Genomic DNA, 15324 nt, shown 5'->3' on the forward strand with positions numbered 1-15324 from the left:
TTCTGTCAGGTAAAGATAGGACATGACCCTCACGGGACCTAAACACTCTCCCCCGAGGTGATCCCTGAGTGGCGCAGTGGTTTAGCGCCTGCCTTTGGCCCAGGGCGCGATCCTGGAGACCCGGGATCAAGTCCCACATTGGGCTCCCTGTATGGAGCCTGCTACTCCCTCTGCCTCTCTCTCTCTGTCTCTCTGTGTCTATCATGAATAAATAAAATCTTAAAAAAAAAAAAAGAAAATATATATTAAAAAAAAGACTCTCCCCTGACACGGGGCTTCAGTGTCAGGAAGCCCTGGCCTGTACCACTGACAGAGGACTGTACCCTGCGTGGCTCTAAGGTGGGCAGGGACAAGGAGAGATGTGCACAGAGTCAGAATCACCCTCAAATATCCAGGCAGTGAAGTACAGCCATCTCCCCTGTGTTTACAGGCTGCTCTTCCTCTGGTCGAGCCCCAGGTACTGGGCGTGCCGCACACACACAGCCAATTTTGCTTGAGATGTCGTGTACCTCAGACTCCCACTGCGTGCGCCAGGGGCCCAGGCACCAGAGGCACAGAAAGGCCAGAGTGACGGAGGGATGCAGATTCCCAGCTCCCTTCTCAGGCGGGCACTCGGGAGAAGTACGGACAGAACTGCCCAAGCCAGAGAGTAGATCTCTCTCCCTGGTCACATGTGGATGGACGGCTGAACTCACGTGGACTAAATGCACCAAAGCCACAGCCTGCGCGGGAGGCTGGAGTCGGTCTCGTACCAACTGCAGCCTCCTAGGGGAGCACTCTCCTGCTTCTGCCACAGGTTATATCTCCCAGGAGCACAAGCAGGTTTGAGTTTCCCCACCTCCTGCTTTCCAGCCTCAGTTCTTTCATGGGGCAACACGAGGCTGTTTCCCCTGGAAACAGAAGCAGAGCGGAGAAGAACTCATTGTGGCAGATGAGGGAAGGGTCCGGACAGAGCAGGTGGGCCATCCTCTCCGGAGGTGAGGCAACACAGCAGCAAGACAGGAGGCCTGGGGTTCAAATCCCAGCTCAACCACTTCCCAGTCCAGCAGCCTGGGGCTGGTGTGGTCTCTGGCGGCAGGCCAACCTGCACCAGCCCGCCGTGCCCTGCGCTGCAGGGCTGAGGTGAGGAGGAGGCAGGAGTGTGCCTGTGAGCCTTAGCGCAGGATCGGACACAAGGGGGCCACCCAAGGCAGGTACCAGGTCGATGCCCTCAGCAGCGGACTTCCTGTCCCTTCTCAGCTCACCTGTGCAGGACCCTCCCTCCCCTGCTCATACCCCAGGAGGCCCTAGTACCAGAGCAGTCACTCAGCTCTGCGCCAGACCGGAGCTGCTGTACCTTTAGAAGGCAGGCAACACGGGCCCAGGAAGCCCTCCGCGCACACCTCTGTGGGCTTCTCCATGGCCCAGCCACATCATCCCTCCAGACCCGCCATCATTTTGGGGCTTGCTGTTCCCCAAGCCACCCAGGGCTGTGAACCTAGTTTTGCAAGGAAGACTGACTGGAAAAGATGGTCCTGAATAATCAGGGCAGGTATTCTTGTGCCTGAAAACGTAGCCTCTCCCTACCTCCGTCAAACTTTTTACCGTTCTGGAATCGTGCTTTTATTTTTTAACCCACAGAGAAAATCCCCCCGCAACAACACCGTGCATCCTTACCAGAAGGCTCTTGAGGGTGTTCCTCAAACTGAATGAGATCAGCAGATTGGAGGATGACAGGATCTGGTCTCAGCTGAGGGGACGGCAGGCAGGAGGGGACAGGTGCACACAGGAGGTCCACAGGAGAGTCGTTGGTCAGGCGGAGAAGCTCCTGTTCTGCCTGGTGGGGCCCTGGACAGAGAAGGCAGGCCGGGCTCGACTCAGGACAGCAGTCTACCACAAGTCTGTGCCTGAGGCTTTCTCTCTTGGCCTTCAAGATGAAAAAGGCCAGGAAGTACTCAAGAACTCAAGGTTAACAGCAACAACAAAGCCATTAACAGAAAAGTCTGGGTCACTCTGGTAAAGGAAATGCCACAAGCCCGGATCTCCCGATTTGTATTCTCAGGAACAGCAATGCCCCAAGGGGTCCCAGCCAAAAAAAAGGGGGGGGGGGGCGGTGTTCCACAGTCAGTTTCCAAAGAAGGGAAATGACAGTCCTTAGAGGAGGCACAAGATAATTAAAATGAGCACAAGCTCCGAATTTTAAGACTTGGGCCCCAGTTTTGTCACTCCCTTGCTGAGTGATCCTGGGTAAGTTCTTTAACCTCTCAGAACTTGGGTTCCTCATTTGGACACTGGAGGTAACCCCCCTGCAGGCTGTGTTGATAGCTGAGGGCAGGGTGTGCCATTCCCTGCTTTATAAAATGTGAAATGTGTCCTCCACACACAGACCACAGTAATGCTTCCAATTAGCGATTTACAGAGTCGTAGAAAGATAGAAGTCTCATCCACAGCAATGGGTTCAAGACTCAGTGAAGTTACAATTGCTATAGTGCTCAAGTGAGTCAGTTTGAGCTTCCAGAGGAGGCTCCACATAAAATCTGAGTGAGTCAATGTTTTGAATATTATTAATGCATTACTACCAAGTCTTTCCCAGGGAGGCCCCGGGACAAAGACTCTTTCCTTGATCCAACTCGAGCCTGGCCCTTTCAGCCCTCTTCTCCACAAGGCCTTGACCTTGGCTTTCTGTGTTTGTCTGGTCCTTACTGAGCCCAGTCTTAGCAACCATCTTGGGAAGTCCGTTTTGCGAGAATACCCCCCTCCTGCCCCTCCAATCCCTGCTCTTTGATCAAGGTCCTCATTCCTCCACCCTGATATCTTCCCGTGATGTCCGCCCACACTTACGCCCCCTCACTTTGCTCCTTGACTAAAACATCTCTGCTCCTCCTTGTACTCAGAGTTGACCTCCATCTCCCTCCCCGGGTGCAGCAAAGTTGACCCTATTGAAATCGTCTTAAAGTACTGTTTTAACAAACATCAGAAAAATTTTTTCCTCTAACGTCTGAACTGAGCTGACATATTGTCATTACAGGGGTGTCAACATCCTTCAAGAACCTGAACCAGGAACCATAAAATGCTATCAAGTGCAGGCTGGTTTTTCTGTTATCAACTGAATACCACACTGTTTCGGAAAATGTACCAAGACTTAACTTGAATGAATGAAGATGGTCCCCTGCTGTCCTTGACTCCCACCCACTCCCAGCCAGTTCTCTGAGACTTTCACAAGCTTGGCTGGGTTTTGCCTTGCTTACCATCGCTGCCTGCTCCAAGGGTGAGTTCCGAGGCTATGCGAGATTCAGGGGCCACCAGAATGTGCTCTGTGGATGAAGGCTGGTTTTCAGGATGGGTGGGGGCCAGGCTGAGTGAACTCAAACGACCTGGGGGATCAAGAGCACCCGTCAGAGGGAGAAGTCAGTGAGAGAACTGGGATTTCTGAAGTGGGGAGGGGATGGGGGCTTACTTACTTTTCATGTCATTTTTTAACACTACAATTCTCTTATGACCATGTCCTTTTATCCAGACCACCTGCACACAAGACATACTACTGGTTAAGCAGTGGAAAAGGAGGGGAAATAAGCCCTAAATCCAGGAAGAACGTGACCTGTTGTGGTGACCCTAAATATATTAGAAATTAGAAACCAATGCCAAGGAAAATTCCTCTATACTTTCTTTAGCTTTTAAAGTAACAGGTGGCAGAAACATGCCCCTTATAAGAAGTGTGGTCTAAAAATGGTGCGACTCAGCTTTAAAAATATTTTATGGCTTTTAGAAAAACTATCTCCTCTACATCAGTTCTGGTCTGTTAAAGAAGACAGTTATCACACAAGAGTCCTTACTATTTTCCCCAGAAACTAAATATTCCATAAAAGAATTCATGCAAAACTTCCAGACCTCTCAAACTAAGCTCCCGGTCCTAATCCTGAAACAGAGTCCTCTCTCCACCTCAGCCAAGCAAGAGTAGGAATGGAGGCTGTTGGCTCCCAGCACTTCCCGACATGCATCTGTCACCAAGTCTCCACCCAGCCTCCCTGGGCGCTTTATTGCCCCTCGCACAGGTTCAGTCTTGTTCTCACTCTCACCTGTGCTCTGGCCATGGCCAGGGTACTCACCAAGCTCCCTCCTCCCCTCTTGCTACTCTGGATACCGTGGTGACATTGGTGCCTTTCACACACAAACCCGAGGCTCCCCGCTCCTCTCTTCCAAGTCATTCTACTTACCTGGAGGAGCAAGGCCCTCCATGCATGAGCTCTAACTCCACTGGTGGGCCCCTAACTGGTTTTTAATGCCCTCAATATTCCACACTACTTGTCACTACTCTGCATCTGCTTATGTGGTCCCCTCTTCGTCACATGGTTCATTTCTATAAATCCTTGATATTGAGACTCTGGAAGGAACCCCGAGTCTGGGCATGGGCTATATCCACCCAAGGCTGCACTGACCACACCGCCTCTTCACCTGCCAGGTGCCCTTATTCTCCATTATCTGACAGCTTTCTGAGGAAAGGGGCTACAACTTACTCACCTGGCATACAGGAATTTAATAAAGGCTTGTAGAATGAAGCAGAAACGCTAAAATCGTTCCTTTAATGCCAACAGTATGTTTTTTGAAATGCCTGCCATTTTCTTCTCCTGGAAGCATTTCATTTCTGTGCTCAGGAGAGTGAACCTGGGGCTCTCCAGGAAGATGCTCTCTAAGCAGCTCAGAGGACACCCACCTGCGGAATTGCTCCCAAGAGCTCCTCCACGCTACTGTAGCCATAGGTCTTGGGTTGCAGTGTTTCTCCAACATACTTGGTATAGGCCATGGAAAACTCATGAAGAAAAAGCTGCTGGTAGTGGTAAGTATGAAGTAAAGACCGCACGTTCTTGGCAAACAAATACAGGCTTGTGAGCTTCACACACTCTTCGGTCTTATCATTAGTGAAAACCTGGTTCAAGAGAAAATTGTGGCATTAGAAACTTCCAGAGTGACTGGCCATGCCCCCTAGGAGCCAGGGCCTCCAGCTGAGAGTGAAAAGGTGCCAAGTCAATTCGAAAATGGGCAATAAGCCTGGGAAGAGGGGGCGCTCATTCAAGGATCTCCTTCGCCTTGAACAAACTTCAGTACTATCTGTGTGTCGGGGATGGCAGAGGTCTGGAAACTGTCAGGAAGGAGGGAAACTGGCAGACTTGGGGGTCTCAGACTGAAGGACACAGTGAGGAGGGAGCAAACCCCCAGAGAGAGAGAGAGAACTGCATTGGACAGCAGGGACTGCAGCCAATGAACCTCCTCTCCCAAAGTGGGGGTCTGAGGAATGCTGTGCTGCGGGATGGCGCCATTAGTCTTTAAAAAGGAGGGGGGCAGTAGGGGAAGAAACCCCAAAAGCTCTTCTGGCCTCAAGTAAACAAGTTTCTTTACCATAAACCTTTTCAGACTCTTAATGTGTGCTGAGAATCTCCAAGGGAAGGGGTACTTCCCAACCCGAGCTGGCCACGGAAAGCCTTCCGTCTTGGATCATCCATTTATGCTGCCTAGAAGCACTGTTCACTTAATAGATAATTAAGAGAGTCTCGAAAATGTTGGATTTGATATTGTGAGGACAAACCAGAGCTGGACAGTAGTCACAGTAAGAAAAACAGATTTTATTCAGGAACTACTGCAATAAAAGGAAAGAATCTCAGTGCAGAATTGGGCTCAATTCTGAATATAGCAAAGAAAGTGGAGATATAGGTAAAGTGGAAGGGGGTGTTGGGGGACGGACAATTACTAACATCCAAAGTCGCACTGTCATCTAGAAGGCGATTCCCAGGAGCCCGGCCCGAGTTTGGCCAGGGACAGAGTTTTTGTCCACATCTCTTAACTACTTAGTCATCACTCACATGGTTACACAGTAACACTCTTTTCCCCATGTTGCTGGACTTGACTAGTTAGTACCCTATTTAGAATCACTATCTTTTGAGGGACTGTGTTAGTTTTAAAGTTGCTTTGGCTTCATAAAGTGAAGTGGTGAGGTTTTTTTGGTTTTGTTTTTAACATGGCTTAGAATGATTTTTAGAAGTTGGGAGTTATTCTTTAAAGTTAGTCAAAAATCCAACTGTTAACCTATCTGGTCCTGGTGTCTGTTTCAGTGGTAAAATTTCAATGATCTTACAGCCTCCTTTTTGTAACTGGTCTAATTTTTAACTTCTTGGGGTCAATTTTGATAATGGGGGGTGTGTAGAGACCTCATCTATTTCTGTAGTATTCTAGGATTCTTCTCATCTTAAGTGCTATTATTTTTTTTAAAAAGATTTATTTATTCATGAAAGACACACAGAGAGACACACACACACAGAGAGAGAGAGGCAGAGACACAGGCAGAGGGAGAAGCAGGCTCCATGCAGGGAGCCCAAAGTGCGACTTGATCCCAGGTCTCCAGGATCACGCCCTGGGCTGAAGGCAGGTGCTCAACCACTGAGCCACCCAGGGATCCCCCTTAATTGCTGTTCTTAAAAGGCTACCCAGGTGACCAATATTTCTTTCTGACCTGTGCCTAACTGATGACAGAGCCCCACCCCTACCCTCTGTCCCGACACCATCTACTTTATTCAGAAAGAACTAACAGTAGCAAACTGCAGCCTGGAGTAGCATGAAGGCACCCTAGCTCAGGACTCAGGAGGCCAGGGCTTCCCTCTTAGCTGGGCACTCATTCGGGCAAGGTGCCTGCACCCAGGCTCTCTCATTTGTTCAACAACAAAATAACTGAAAGGTCCCTTCCCACGTTATACCCTCTAACTCAGGCCATCAGGTGATCCAGGAACAGTTCAGTAGTTCTCAGTAAGATGGCTCTACAGAACTGTGAGCACGCATACCTCCACTAAGTAGGGCAGACTCTTCAGAAGTTCAGTCAAGGTCATGAATCCATATTCACAGGGGTTGAGGGGAGCACTGTGGGTAGTTTCGTAATGTCTCTTGAGCTCATCGACAGAAAGGTGAGTGGCTCCTTCCCAAGACATCAGCAACACCAGCAGCTGGGCAGTGAGGGCACGCAGGGACTTGCGGTTGATCAGCTGAATCTGTTTGCCCGACTCCATGTCAGCAATCTGGGGGAACAAGAGTCCCAGAGTTTCCCAGATTGAGAATGGCACATTGGGCCACAGCCACTGGCTCAGCTACTATTCTTGGGGCTAGGGAGACCAACACAGGGAAAACCTCTACTTCCTTCTCTTACACGGAAGTGAACGTGTGAGTTTGTTTCCAGCTGCTGTGGCATACCAGAGCAGGGACTGTTCCCTCCCTTTCTGCTGGTCCACAATCAGGTGGCCATCAGTACCATCCTCTCTTAGGGCACTCCTTCCACTCCCCTATGCAAGGAGGTGAGACTGGCCGCTGGCATCCCAGGGCCCACGCCCCTGAACTGAAGGATGCTGCACTCAAGGGGTTAGTCTGGACTGCAGGTGACAGTCCACAGGGTTGTCCACATACTCCACATTTGTGCCCCAGGGACTAGACTGGGGTGGAGACTGAAGGCCCACTTGGACTACAGGCATCCACACTAATCCATCATCACCAGCCAGCAAGTGGGTATTTTCCTATCTGACTAAATGTATATCCCTTGATTCTCTCTGATTCTTGAGATACAGGGTTGGAGTGATGAAGTGCAAATGGAAGGGGAACCTTCTGGAAAAGACATAGGTTATCGTTTGGGGACCAAACAGCATGTGAAGAAACAAGCATTTGCTAAGTGGGAGCCGCAGGCCTCGGGCAGAGGAACAAGTCTGTGAAGCGAGCCATCCCTGGATTTACAACAGGCAGAGCTTCAGCATGCGCGCTGCTTAGGTGTAGGTAGGCAAACCAAGTTTACTGTCACAGAGTTTCCCTCTGTCAGGTTTCCTAGCCAAGACCACCCATCTCAGTGCCTCATCTGGGTAATCACAGACTCACAATCTCTAGGGCTTTGGGTTCTCAGAGGCAGAGAGAGGAAAGTAGCACTTGAGAAACCATCACACTCCCAGTGTGTCCCTGGTTTGGACGCTCACCCACAGCCAAAGCAGGAAGTCAGTTGGGTAAACCCACCACCCCACTTATCAGGGCTACAGATTTGTGGAGATTTTGATGACAGATTTCCTCTGAGGATGCAGGGTTTAATCAATCAACAGATTCAAGTCTAGGGAATCTGAGTCGTCATCTCAGATGCCCAGATCATTGCTACAACTTCAGCCTTTCAAGGAGAAAAAAAAAAACCTGCTCTTTTGATGCTACTTAGATACATCTTTTGATTTTCAATGCACGCTATGCACAGAATCAACTAGGGAGCTTATAAAAAATGCCAATGCTCAGAGCCCACCAGGACCAATTACATCAGAATCTCAGAGGCAGGGGTGAAATCCTGGCATCAGCATTTCCCAGAGGCTCCCGGGAGAGGCAGCAGCAGCCAGGGCAGCACACTGGAGCCCATCCGATCCTGACTGCTTATGCCCCAACTCCCTACTTGCTTGCCCTCACTCATCAAAGTGTCTGGTCACGGCTTAGACTTGCTATCCACTGAAGCCCCACTGCCTTCGAGATGGGGTAGGAGACTGGAAAGAGATTCCAATGATCAGCTCTTCTTCCCCTTCTTCAGCTTTGCCTTCGAAGACTCCCATGTCCTCCCAATTCAAGTCCTCTCCCTTCCTCACATTCCTCTCTGGTCCATCTTGGTGCTGACAGGCCATTAATTCACTGCCATTCTGGTCATACTCTGTAAACTCCTTTGTCCCTGTGCCTTTTCTTTGCACCTTCTAGCAAATTCCCACCTTGAGCTCAACTGTCTGCTCTCATAGCCCTGCACCACTGACTGTCCCCACGGTGGCCCTATGGGCACCGCCTCCCTCCTGCAGAGCTCCCCCTACTCTCAGCACCCCTGGCCTGATATCCTGGCCGATCCCATGCACTACAATGGCTCCTTCAATCTTGTATCCTGTCTTTTTCGCCGTTTCTCCTCCATGCAGTTGCTCTCACTATCCACTTGAGAGAAAAACAGCTCACAAAAGGTACCTCCCTCCTCTTCCCAGTGAGGAACATCACACTTATGTATGTTTGCATCCATCCTATACTCCCTTCCTTCAAAGTGCTCATATCAGGGCTGTGCCTCCTTCCACTGAATAGCAGTTCCCAGGCCTGCCTCCTCAGGACCCCTGCCCTGCCCCACCAAGCTGTCTTTTGCCTTTCTTCCTCAAGCAGATCTGTCCCTGTGGCCCCCACACAACTCAGGTCTCCCTATCTGGGAGCAGACCACCAGAAAGCAGACCACCTGGGAGCTGGCCACCAGAAAGCTCACTGGCCCACTCAGTCTCGTGATCTCCCCTCACCATGCACTCACTCACCTCCCTACAAGTACACAAGCCGAAAGCTGTCTGCATCACCTGTCACCATGGTCACCTCCTACTCCTCCTGCCTCAATCCACTCAGTGTGCCTTTCTTTGGCCCCACCCTGGCCAGCACTACCACCATGTCCTTCCACATAGCTAGGCCCAAAGGTCATATCAGTTCCTACCTCCCTCATCCTCCCAGCAGGCAACACTAAGGCCATTCCTCCTCTGTGGCCATGAGTGCACCACACTCCTCCCACCTGTCCTGCTCTCCAGCAGCTGCTTCTCTGTGTCCTGTGAAGGTTCTTCTCCCCATCACCAGACAGTATGTCACTGGATCCTTTCCATATCTGTAAGCTGGGCTGACCCCCACTTGGTGGTACGTTTCACCTTCCACTTCTCCTTCCTTAAAGTGAGTTTTGTGGTCTCGTGCTGGAGGCAGCTTGAAGCCATCTAGCTGCTCTGGCCAGGGCAGGAAAAAGGAGTTACCCTCTCCAACCTCCTGTTATCAGCAACTAAGGTAGCCATAAGCCTTGCTTGCTTCTAAATCTACTCAAGTGAGTCAGAATCTGGAAGGTGAAGGAGGGAGAAAGTGATGACAGTCTCCCCAAAACTTCAGAGACCACAATCCACTTAGAAGGATACACCTGAGAAGAAACACCCTTGGATAACACAGAGATCTCCTCAGTTCAAAAAGATGTTCCAAGGCCCCTTGCCAAAGAAAGAGCAAGACCAACACTTTTACCTGCCAAACCAGAGTCATCTCCTACTACCTAAATGTATTAATGGCATATAAAGCACTGCCTGTGAAGCAGTAAATAGTGCCAGGTGTGGACAGAGACATGCGAAGCACAGGTAAGCATCCTGGCAATGATGATGCCACCACATATTGTCGTCCATAAAAATAAAACCCTGCTCACCTTTACAACATGGCAGAGTTTCTGTGTTAAAGCTGAAATTGAACTGACGTCATAGTCTTGGAGACGAAACGTGTAACCAAAGGTTTTAGCATATTCTGTAAGTAGATCTGTCATCATGAGGCAGTTATCTTTTTGGGACCGAAGGAGTTTGACAAACTGGGCAGCCAGAGCTTTGAAGCGTTCCACCTCTGTCAACGTGAGGATTTTTTCTTCTCCGCATTCTAATACCTTGGAAAACACAGAGGAGGAAGGCAAGAGTGAACATGTTATTACCTTCATGGAATTAAATGGCAGAGAAACATATACAGTCCGTGACTGAGAAGCACTTAGGCATTCCTTCATGGATATAGAGCTTCAGTTTTGCAAGATTAAAAAGTTCCAGAAATTGGCAGCACAGCATGTAATATATATACATATACACCTATTTTTTAAGTAGGCTCCACACCCATTGTGGAGCCCAGCATGGGGCTTGAACTCACGACACTGAGATCTTGATGTGAGCTGAGATCAGCAGCCCCATGCTTAACGGACTGAGCCACCAAGTGCCCCACATATGATGTATTTAATACCAGTGAACCGCATGCTTAAAGAGGCTTAAGAGGTAATGTGTATTTTAAGATACATGAGAAAAACCTGAAAAGCACTTCAGGTGTCAAAAATAGTAATTCTGATAAAACAAGAGAAATCTAGTTCAACTTAGCAATGGCTTAACAGCTAAGCATTCCTATCACTTTGTATACTCTTGTCCCCACCTCCAACCTAAGATGTGAAAAGTATGGTGCTAATAAAAGGACATCCCATTTAAGAAATAAAAATATTTCAACTTTTTTTCAAGAATTATCTGAAACAAATTTGAAGAATGATTTATTGAATAGGAAAAAAAACCCTATGTTTACCTAAAAACACAAGTGAGCCAATGACATAGCTTCTCTGACCGAAATATTTAAAGTTTTCCTATTTCTTAACTCTCTGCTTCCCAGGAAAATAGGCCTGGGGGAAAAACAAACACTCCCCCCATATATTGTTCAGAAAAACATCATTGGAATCTCTTCACTCACTTGTAAGATATCAGGTATGGCTTCAAAAAGTTCAAGTAGTTTGGTAAACCCATAGTAAGCAAGTTTGCACTGCCGGCCAAAGTGGTGGTGGTAGGAGGGGATGAATTTGTTAAAGGGCATCCGGAAGTGTGGCTGGTGCCGCAGCAAATCCACTACATCCTTGGAGAACTGTTTTGTCCTTTCTATTTCATCCTGGGTACGCTCTTAAAAAAGAAGGAAAGAAAGAAAGAAGTCACAGTTTTCTTCCACTCATTTGTGTTAAGCTTTACTGCTATAGTTAGTCCTACCCCAGAAGCCAAGGGATATCATCACTGCCTTCTGAACACATTCAACCTGAAACAAAAATGTTCATGTTCTCTCTCCAGAATGGTTTTCAAATGCATTCAAGGGCACAACACCAGGAAGCCAGGAGACTATCACGGAATACTATGAAATACACATCTTGCAAATACACATATACTAGCTTGCAATTTCGCCTTGCAAGCTAGACGTATTTTCTCTAGCTCCTTGTCACCCACCCCATCCTATATATATGAGTCTAACATGCATCCAGGTCTCTGTACTTATAAAAGTGGCCTAGAAATTATTTTTGTAAAATCACATTTCTCAATAGCCACATACTTTTTGTTTCTTCTTCTGATCTTCAGTTAAAATTGCTAGCAGAAAAGAGCAATGAAAGTTTAACAAAAATACAGGGAGAAAAATCTTCAGCTTCCATTTTTGTTTCTATTTTTAAATTAGAATTGGTAAGACTGACATTACTCCAAAAGCTTTGGAGTATTATGATTCCACGAACATCAGTGTTCTGCAGGAACACAGGTTAAGAATCAGTGATTAATATTACTGGGAAAACAAGACAGTAGATAGATGTAATTTCACCTATCCCAGCTCCCAGACCTCAACCAGAATGACCAAAATGTGAAAGATAAAGCAAAACATTTGCTTGGATCTTCTTTCCTTCTCAAGAGTGCAGTCAAGTAGCTCAGTTAAAGACCAGAGACAAGCAACCAACAGCCATGGCAACTGACTCTCAGATGGATAATTGTGGTGTCAAAAGCCACAGACAGGCTGAAGAAGGCATTTCAAGAAAATGCTGCTTATGCCCTTTCCCCCCCTACACTGAATTCTAAAAAACCAACTTGCTTTTCTTGTTGGCAAATGGCTGCATCTGCTCCAAAGAACCTTGGATCCACTGTTAAGTGAGAGTTCTCACACTGCACTGTCTATGGAATCTTCAGAAACCACAGAGGTGGGAGGTGGGGGGGGAGCATAAAGAATTCTGTGTTAAGATAACCACTGAGATATGCAATGGTCTTCCAGCACATTTAAGTCAACATACCTCTTTTGGGGATACAAATCACCATTTCATTATCTTGTTGGGATAAGCAGATGGTTGTGTCTGGGATCTCTGATACAATATCGATCAACTCACAAACACCGTATTCGGTAACATCCCAGTCTTTTGAGAAACACCTAGAATTTAACCATGGAAATGGGTAAATAATGAGAAATATCACTTGCTTAATTAACTTTCTAAGTGTTCCAAAAGAATGGTAAACAGAGAATGTTAATTATTTTAAATTTGTGGGAAGAAAACGTGTTTTAAATATTTGCTTTTTTCTCCCCCTTTCTCATCAACTCACCAATGATAAGCCTGTGAGAACTCCCTCACAATGACCTGTTTGCTGGCTTGGGATTTGAGAAGTTTTAGTAAATCCCGAGTAAAGCGCTTCACCTGAGCCCTGTGGGTAAGGGTCAACAAACGTTTGGAGCCCATTCCGAGAATCTGCAAATCAAATACTTTTGATTATTTACACTTGTCAGACCTTGGCATGTATTGACTTTCTGGCTGATGGCATTCTCTCCCACCTGTTGCTACTCTCAGAGAATAAGTGCTTTTATGTATGATATCTGCATTTTCAAACACATGTAGATCAACAGAATATAGATGGTTAAAATGATCAACAGATCATTTTAATTTTAATTAAAATTTTAATGGGACCTCCATTCCCTTTCTGTTTGCCCTTCATGCTCCTTCTCAGAGAGTCACGAGTATAGAAATAAAAAGCTTATTATTAATCTACACAACTAATTTTGCCTAAACTAATTTTGCCTACACCTACAGCTAAGGTGTTCCAAGTCATTTTATAAATGGAAAACTGTTTTATAGGTAGGATATAGAAAACTCTGAATTGGGATGCCTGGGTGGCTCAGCGGTTGAGTGTCTGCCTTTGGCTCAGGGCATGATCCCAGAGTCCCAGGATGGAGTCTCTCATCAGGCTTCCTGCATGGAGCCTGCTTCTCCCTCTGCCTATGTCTCTGCCTCTCTGTGTCTCTCATGAATAAATAAATATAATCTTAAAAAAAAAAAAAAAAAAGAACACTCTCAATAAGGCAAAGACTCCTTAGGAACCAATGCTAGGCTCCAGTCCAGGAGCTGGTCTTCAACTCATTGGTGAGAGCAAAGCCCGTGTTCATGGCAGCTCTTCTGTAAGAATAAACAATCCTGAAGTGGTCTGGGCCAGAAAGAGGAGGGTCAGTCTACAGAGGTTAGAAGGAAAATACTCCTCAGTGCTCTAACGGGTTCCTTCTTTAAGTTTAAACTCACAGTTTTCTGGGAAAACTAAGAAGCTACTGAGGAACGTTCCTGTCATTAAACAAATAATCCCTAAGCTTTCCTTACCTGCAACACATGAGGCACGGCTTCCAATAATTCTATCAGCTTGGAATATCCATAGTCTGATACCCGACACTGCTTTGCAAAATGGTGGTGGTAGGATGGGATGAAATTACTAATGGGGATGACACAGGACGGCTGGCTCTTGAGCAGGTCAATCACTTCCCTGCTGAACTGGATCAGCTGGGGGTTGCCCACAGGACTTTTGGAACGCAGAAGCCAAGGGTCTAGACAGGGAGAAAAACAGAACGTGCCTCAGATAGAAAGCAGGATTTCACCACTGAAAGAAAGGTAACTAACCCCGCATTCCCCTGCCTAAGCTCAACCGTGACCAAGGAGACGAGACCAAAGGGCCGCTTTACTTCTCAGCATCTATATTCGGGTCCCATATAATCTGCAGGCTAGTGAAACTTCTTTATGGGCTGGCAGATGCTTGACCACTACTTCTCAGTGTTCTACAGTCAAAGTAGTTTGGCAAAGTGTCAAAAGCAGAAGTAAAAATTAATACAGGATTTTTCCAGCTTATAAACTGGTTGTATTTCAAAGACTCATTTGTAACTTGGTCCCATGGAACATACTTTCCAATAGAAACAAAGTTATTTAGATGAGCAGCAAGCAGGTAGCCCAGAAAAGCCTAACACACAGGAAAGCTGAAAAACTGCTCAGGAAACCACAGAAAGCAGTAACATAAAACTTGCTGATATAAAATTGAGTAAGAATGAAGTTCTTACATTTATCTTGAATGTCCACTTAATTAAGAAAAAAATTTTCTTAATTATCTTGAATGTCAATTAAGAAAAAAAATTTAATTATAAAAGTATAACTGGATGGAAACCTTTCTATACAACATTGGCAAGCTAATGACAAAGGAGAAAGAGCACACTGTATGGGAGCCTGTGTGGTCTAGGACTGAGGGAAAGGCAGGAGAAGGTGGTGAGCAGCTCTGACACAAACATTTCTCCTTCCCTGGTAATCTTTACCTTTCTTCCCCTTGGAGAAGGAGCAAAAAGAGGAAGTGTTTGGGGTCAAAGAGAACGAAGAGTCCATAGGAAGGCCATAATTTAGAGTGTTGTTCACAGGTGGTGGGATTAGACAGGAACTCAGAAACTCACCCAAAGCTACGTTTACATTTCTTGGTCCTTCACACTGAGAACTCAATTTGTTTTCACATTTATCAAAGTCAGAAATACTGACCAGAATGAATTTCAAAGGTAAATCAGCATTTAGAGGTATTTCTTTCAAATGCCTGGAATGATTTTTAAAAGGTAAGTCAACTGACAAGCCAAAAAGCTTCACAAAATTAGGTTAGGGCTAAAGACATTCAGGAGTGTGGTACTTCCAAAAAGTCTGGTTCTGCCAAACCTTCAGCACTTTAGAGTAGTTTT

The 15324-nt window shown here is 46.8% G+C and overlaps 2 protein-coding genes across 11 annotated transcripts in view; one reads left to right on the top strand and one right to left on the bottom strand.

The window, feature by feature from the left end:
* The window catches only part of BMERB1 (bMERB domain containing 1), a 129850-nt gene extending 126787 nt beyond the window's left edge, over positions 1-3063 (top strand). The window contains exon 6 of the mRNA XM_077906727.1: positions 3008-3063. Within this exon, the coding sequence (XP_077762853.1) occupies positions 3008-3048 (41 nt within the window). The 3' untranslated portion in view covers positions 3049-3063. The remainder of the gene's footprint in view (positions 1-3007) is intronic.
* The window catches only part of MARF1 (meiosis regulator and mRNA stability factor 1), a 40719-nt gene that overhangs the window by 3025 nt on the left and 22370 nt on the right, over positions 1-15324 (bottom strand). For 9 of the 10 annotated variants that reach the window (XM_077906725.1, XM_077906723.1, XM_077906722.1 and 6 more), the window contains 10 exons: positions 13946-14166; positions 12906-13048; positions 12602-12735; positions 11263-11465; positions 10205-10432; positions 6807-7037; positions 4691-4903; positions 3441-3501; positions 3228-3353; positions 1657-1827 (listed from right to left, as the gene is read on the bottom strand). In XM_077906725.1, coding sequence (XP_077762851.1) covers positions 1657-1827; positions 3228-3353; positions 3441-3501; positions 4691-4903; positions 6807-7037; positions 10205-10432; positions 11263-11465; positions 12602-12735; positions 12906-13048; positions 13946-14166 — 1731 coding nt within the window. Of the gene's footprint in view, positions 1-1656; positions 1907-3227; positions 3354-3440; positions 3502-4690; positions 4904-6806; positions 7038-10204; positions 10433-11262; positions 11466-12601; positions 12736-12905; positions 13049-13945; positions 14167-15324 lie in introns of those variants that run through there. The other variant, XM_077906721.1, reaches the window with a different exon arrangement.

Source organism: Canis aureus, chromosome 8, assembly GCF_053574225.1.
Source record: "Canis aureus isolate CA01 chromosome 8, VMU_Caureus_v.1.0, whole genome shotgun sequence".
NCBI classification, from domain to species: Eukaryota; Metazoa; Chordata; class Mammalia; order Carnivora; family Canidae; genus Canis; species Canis aureus.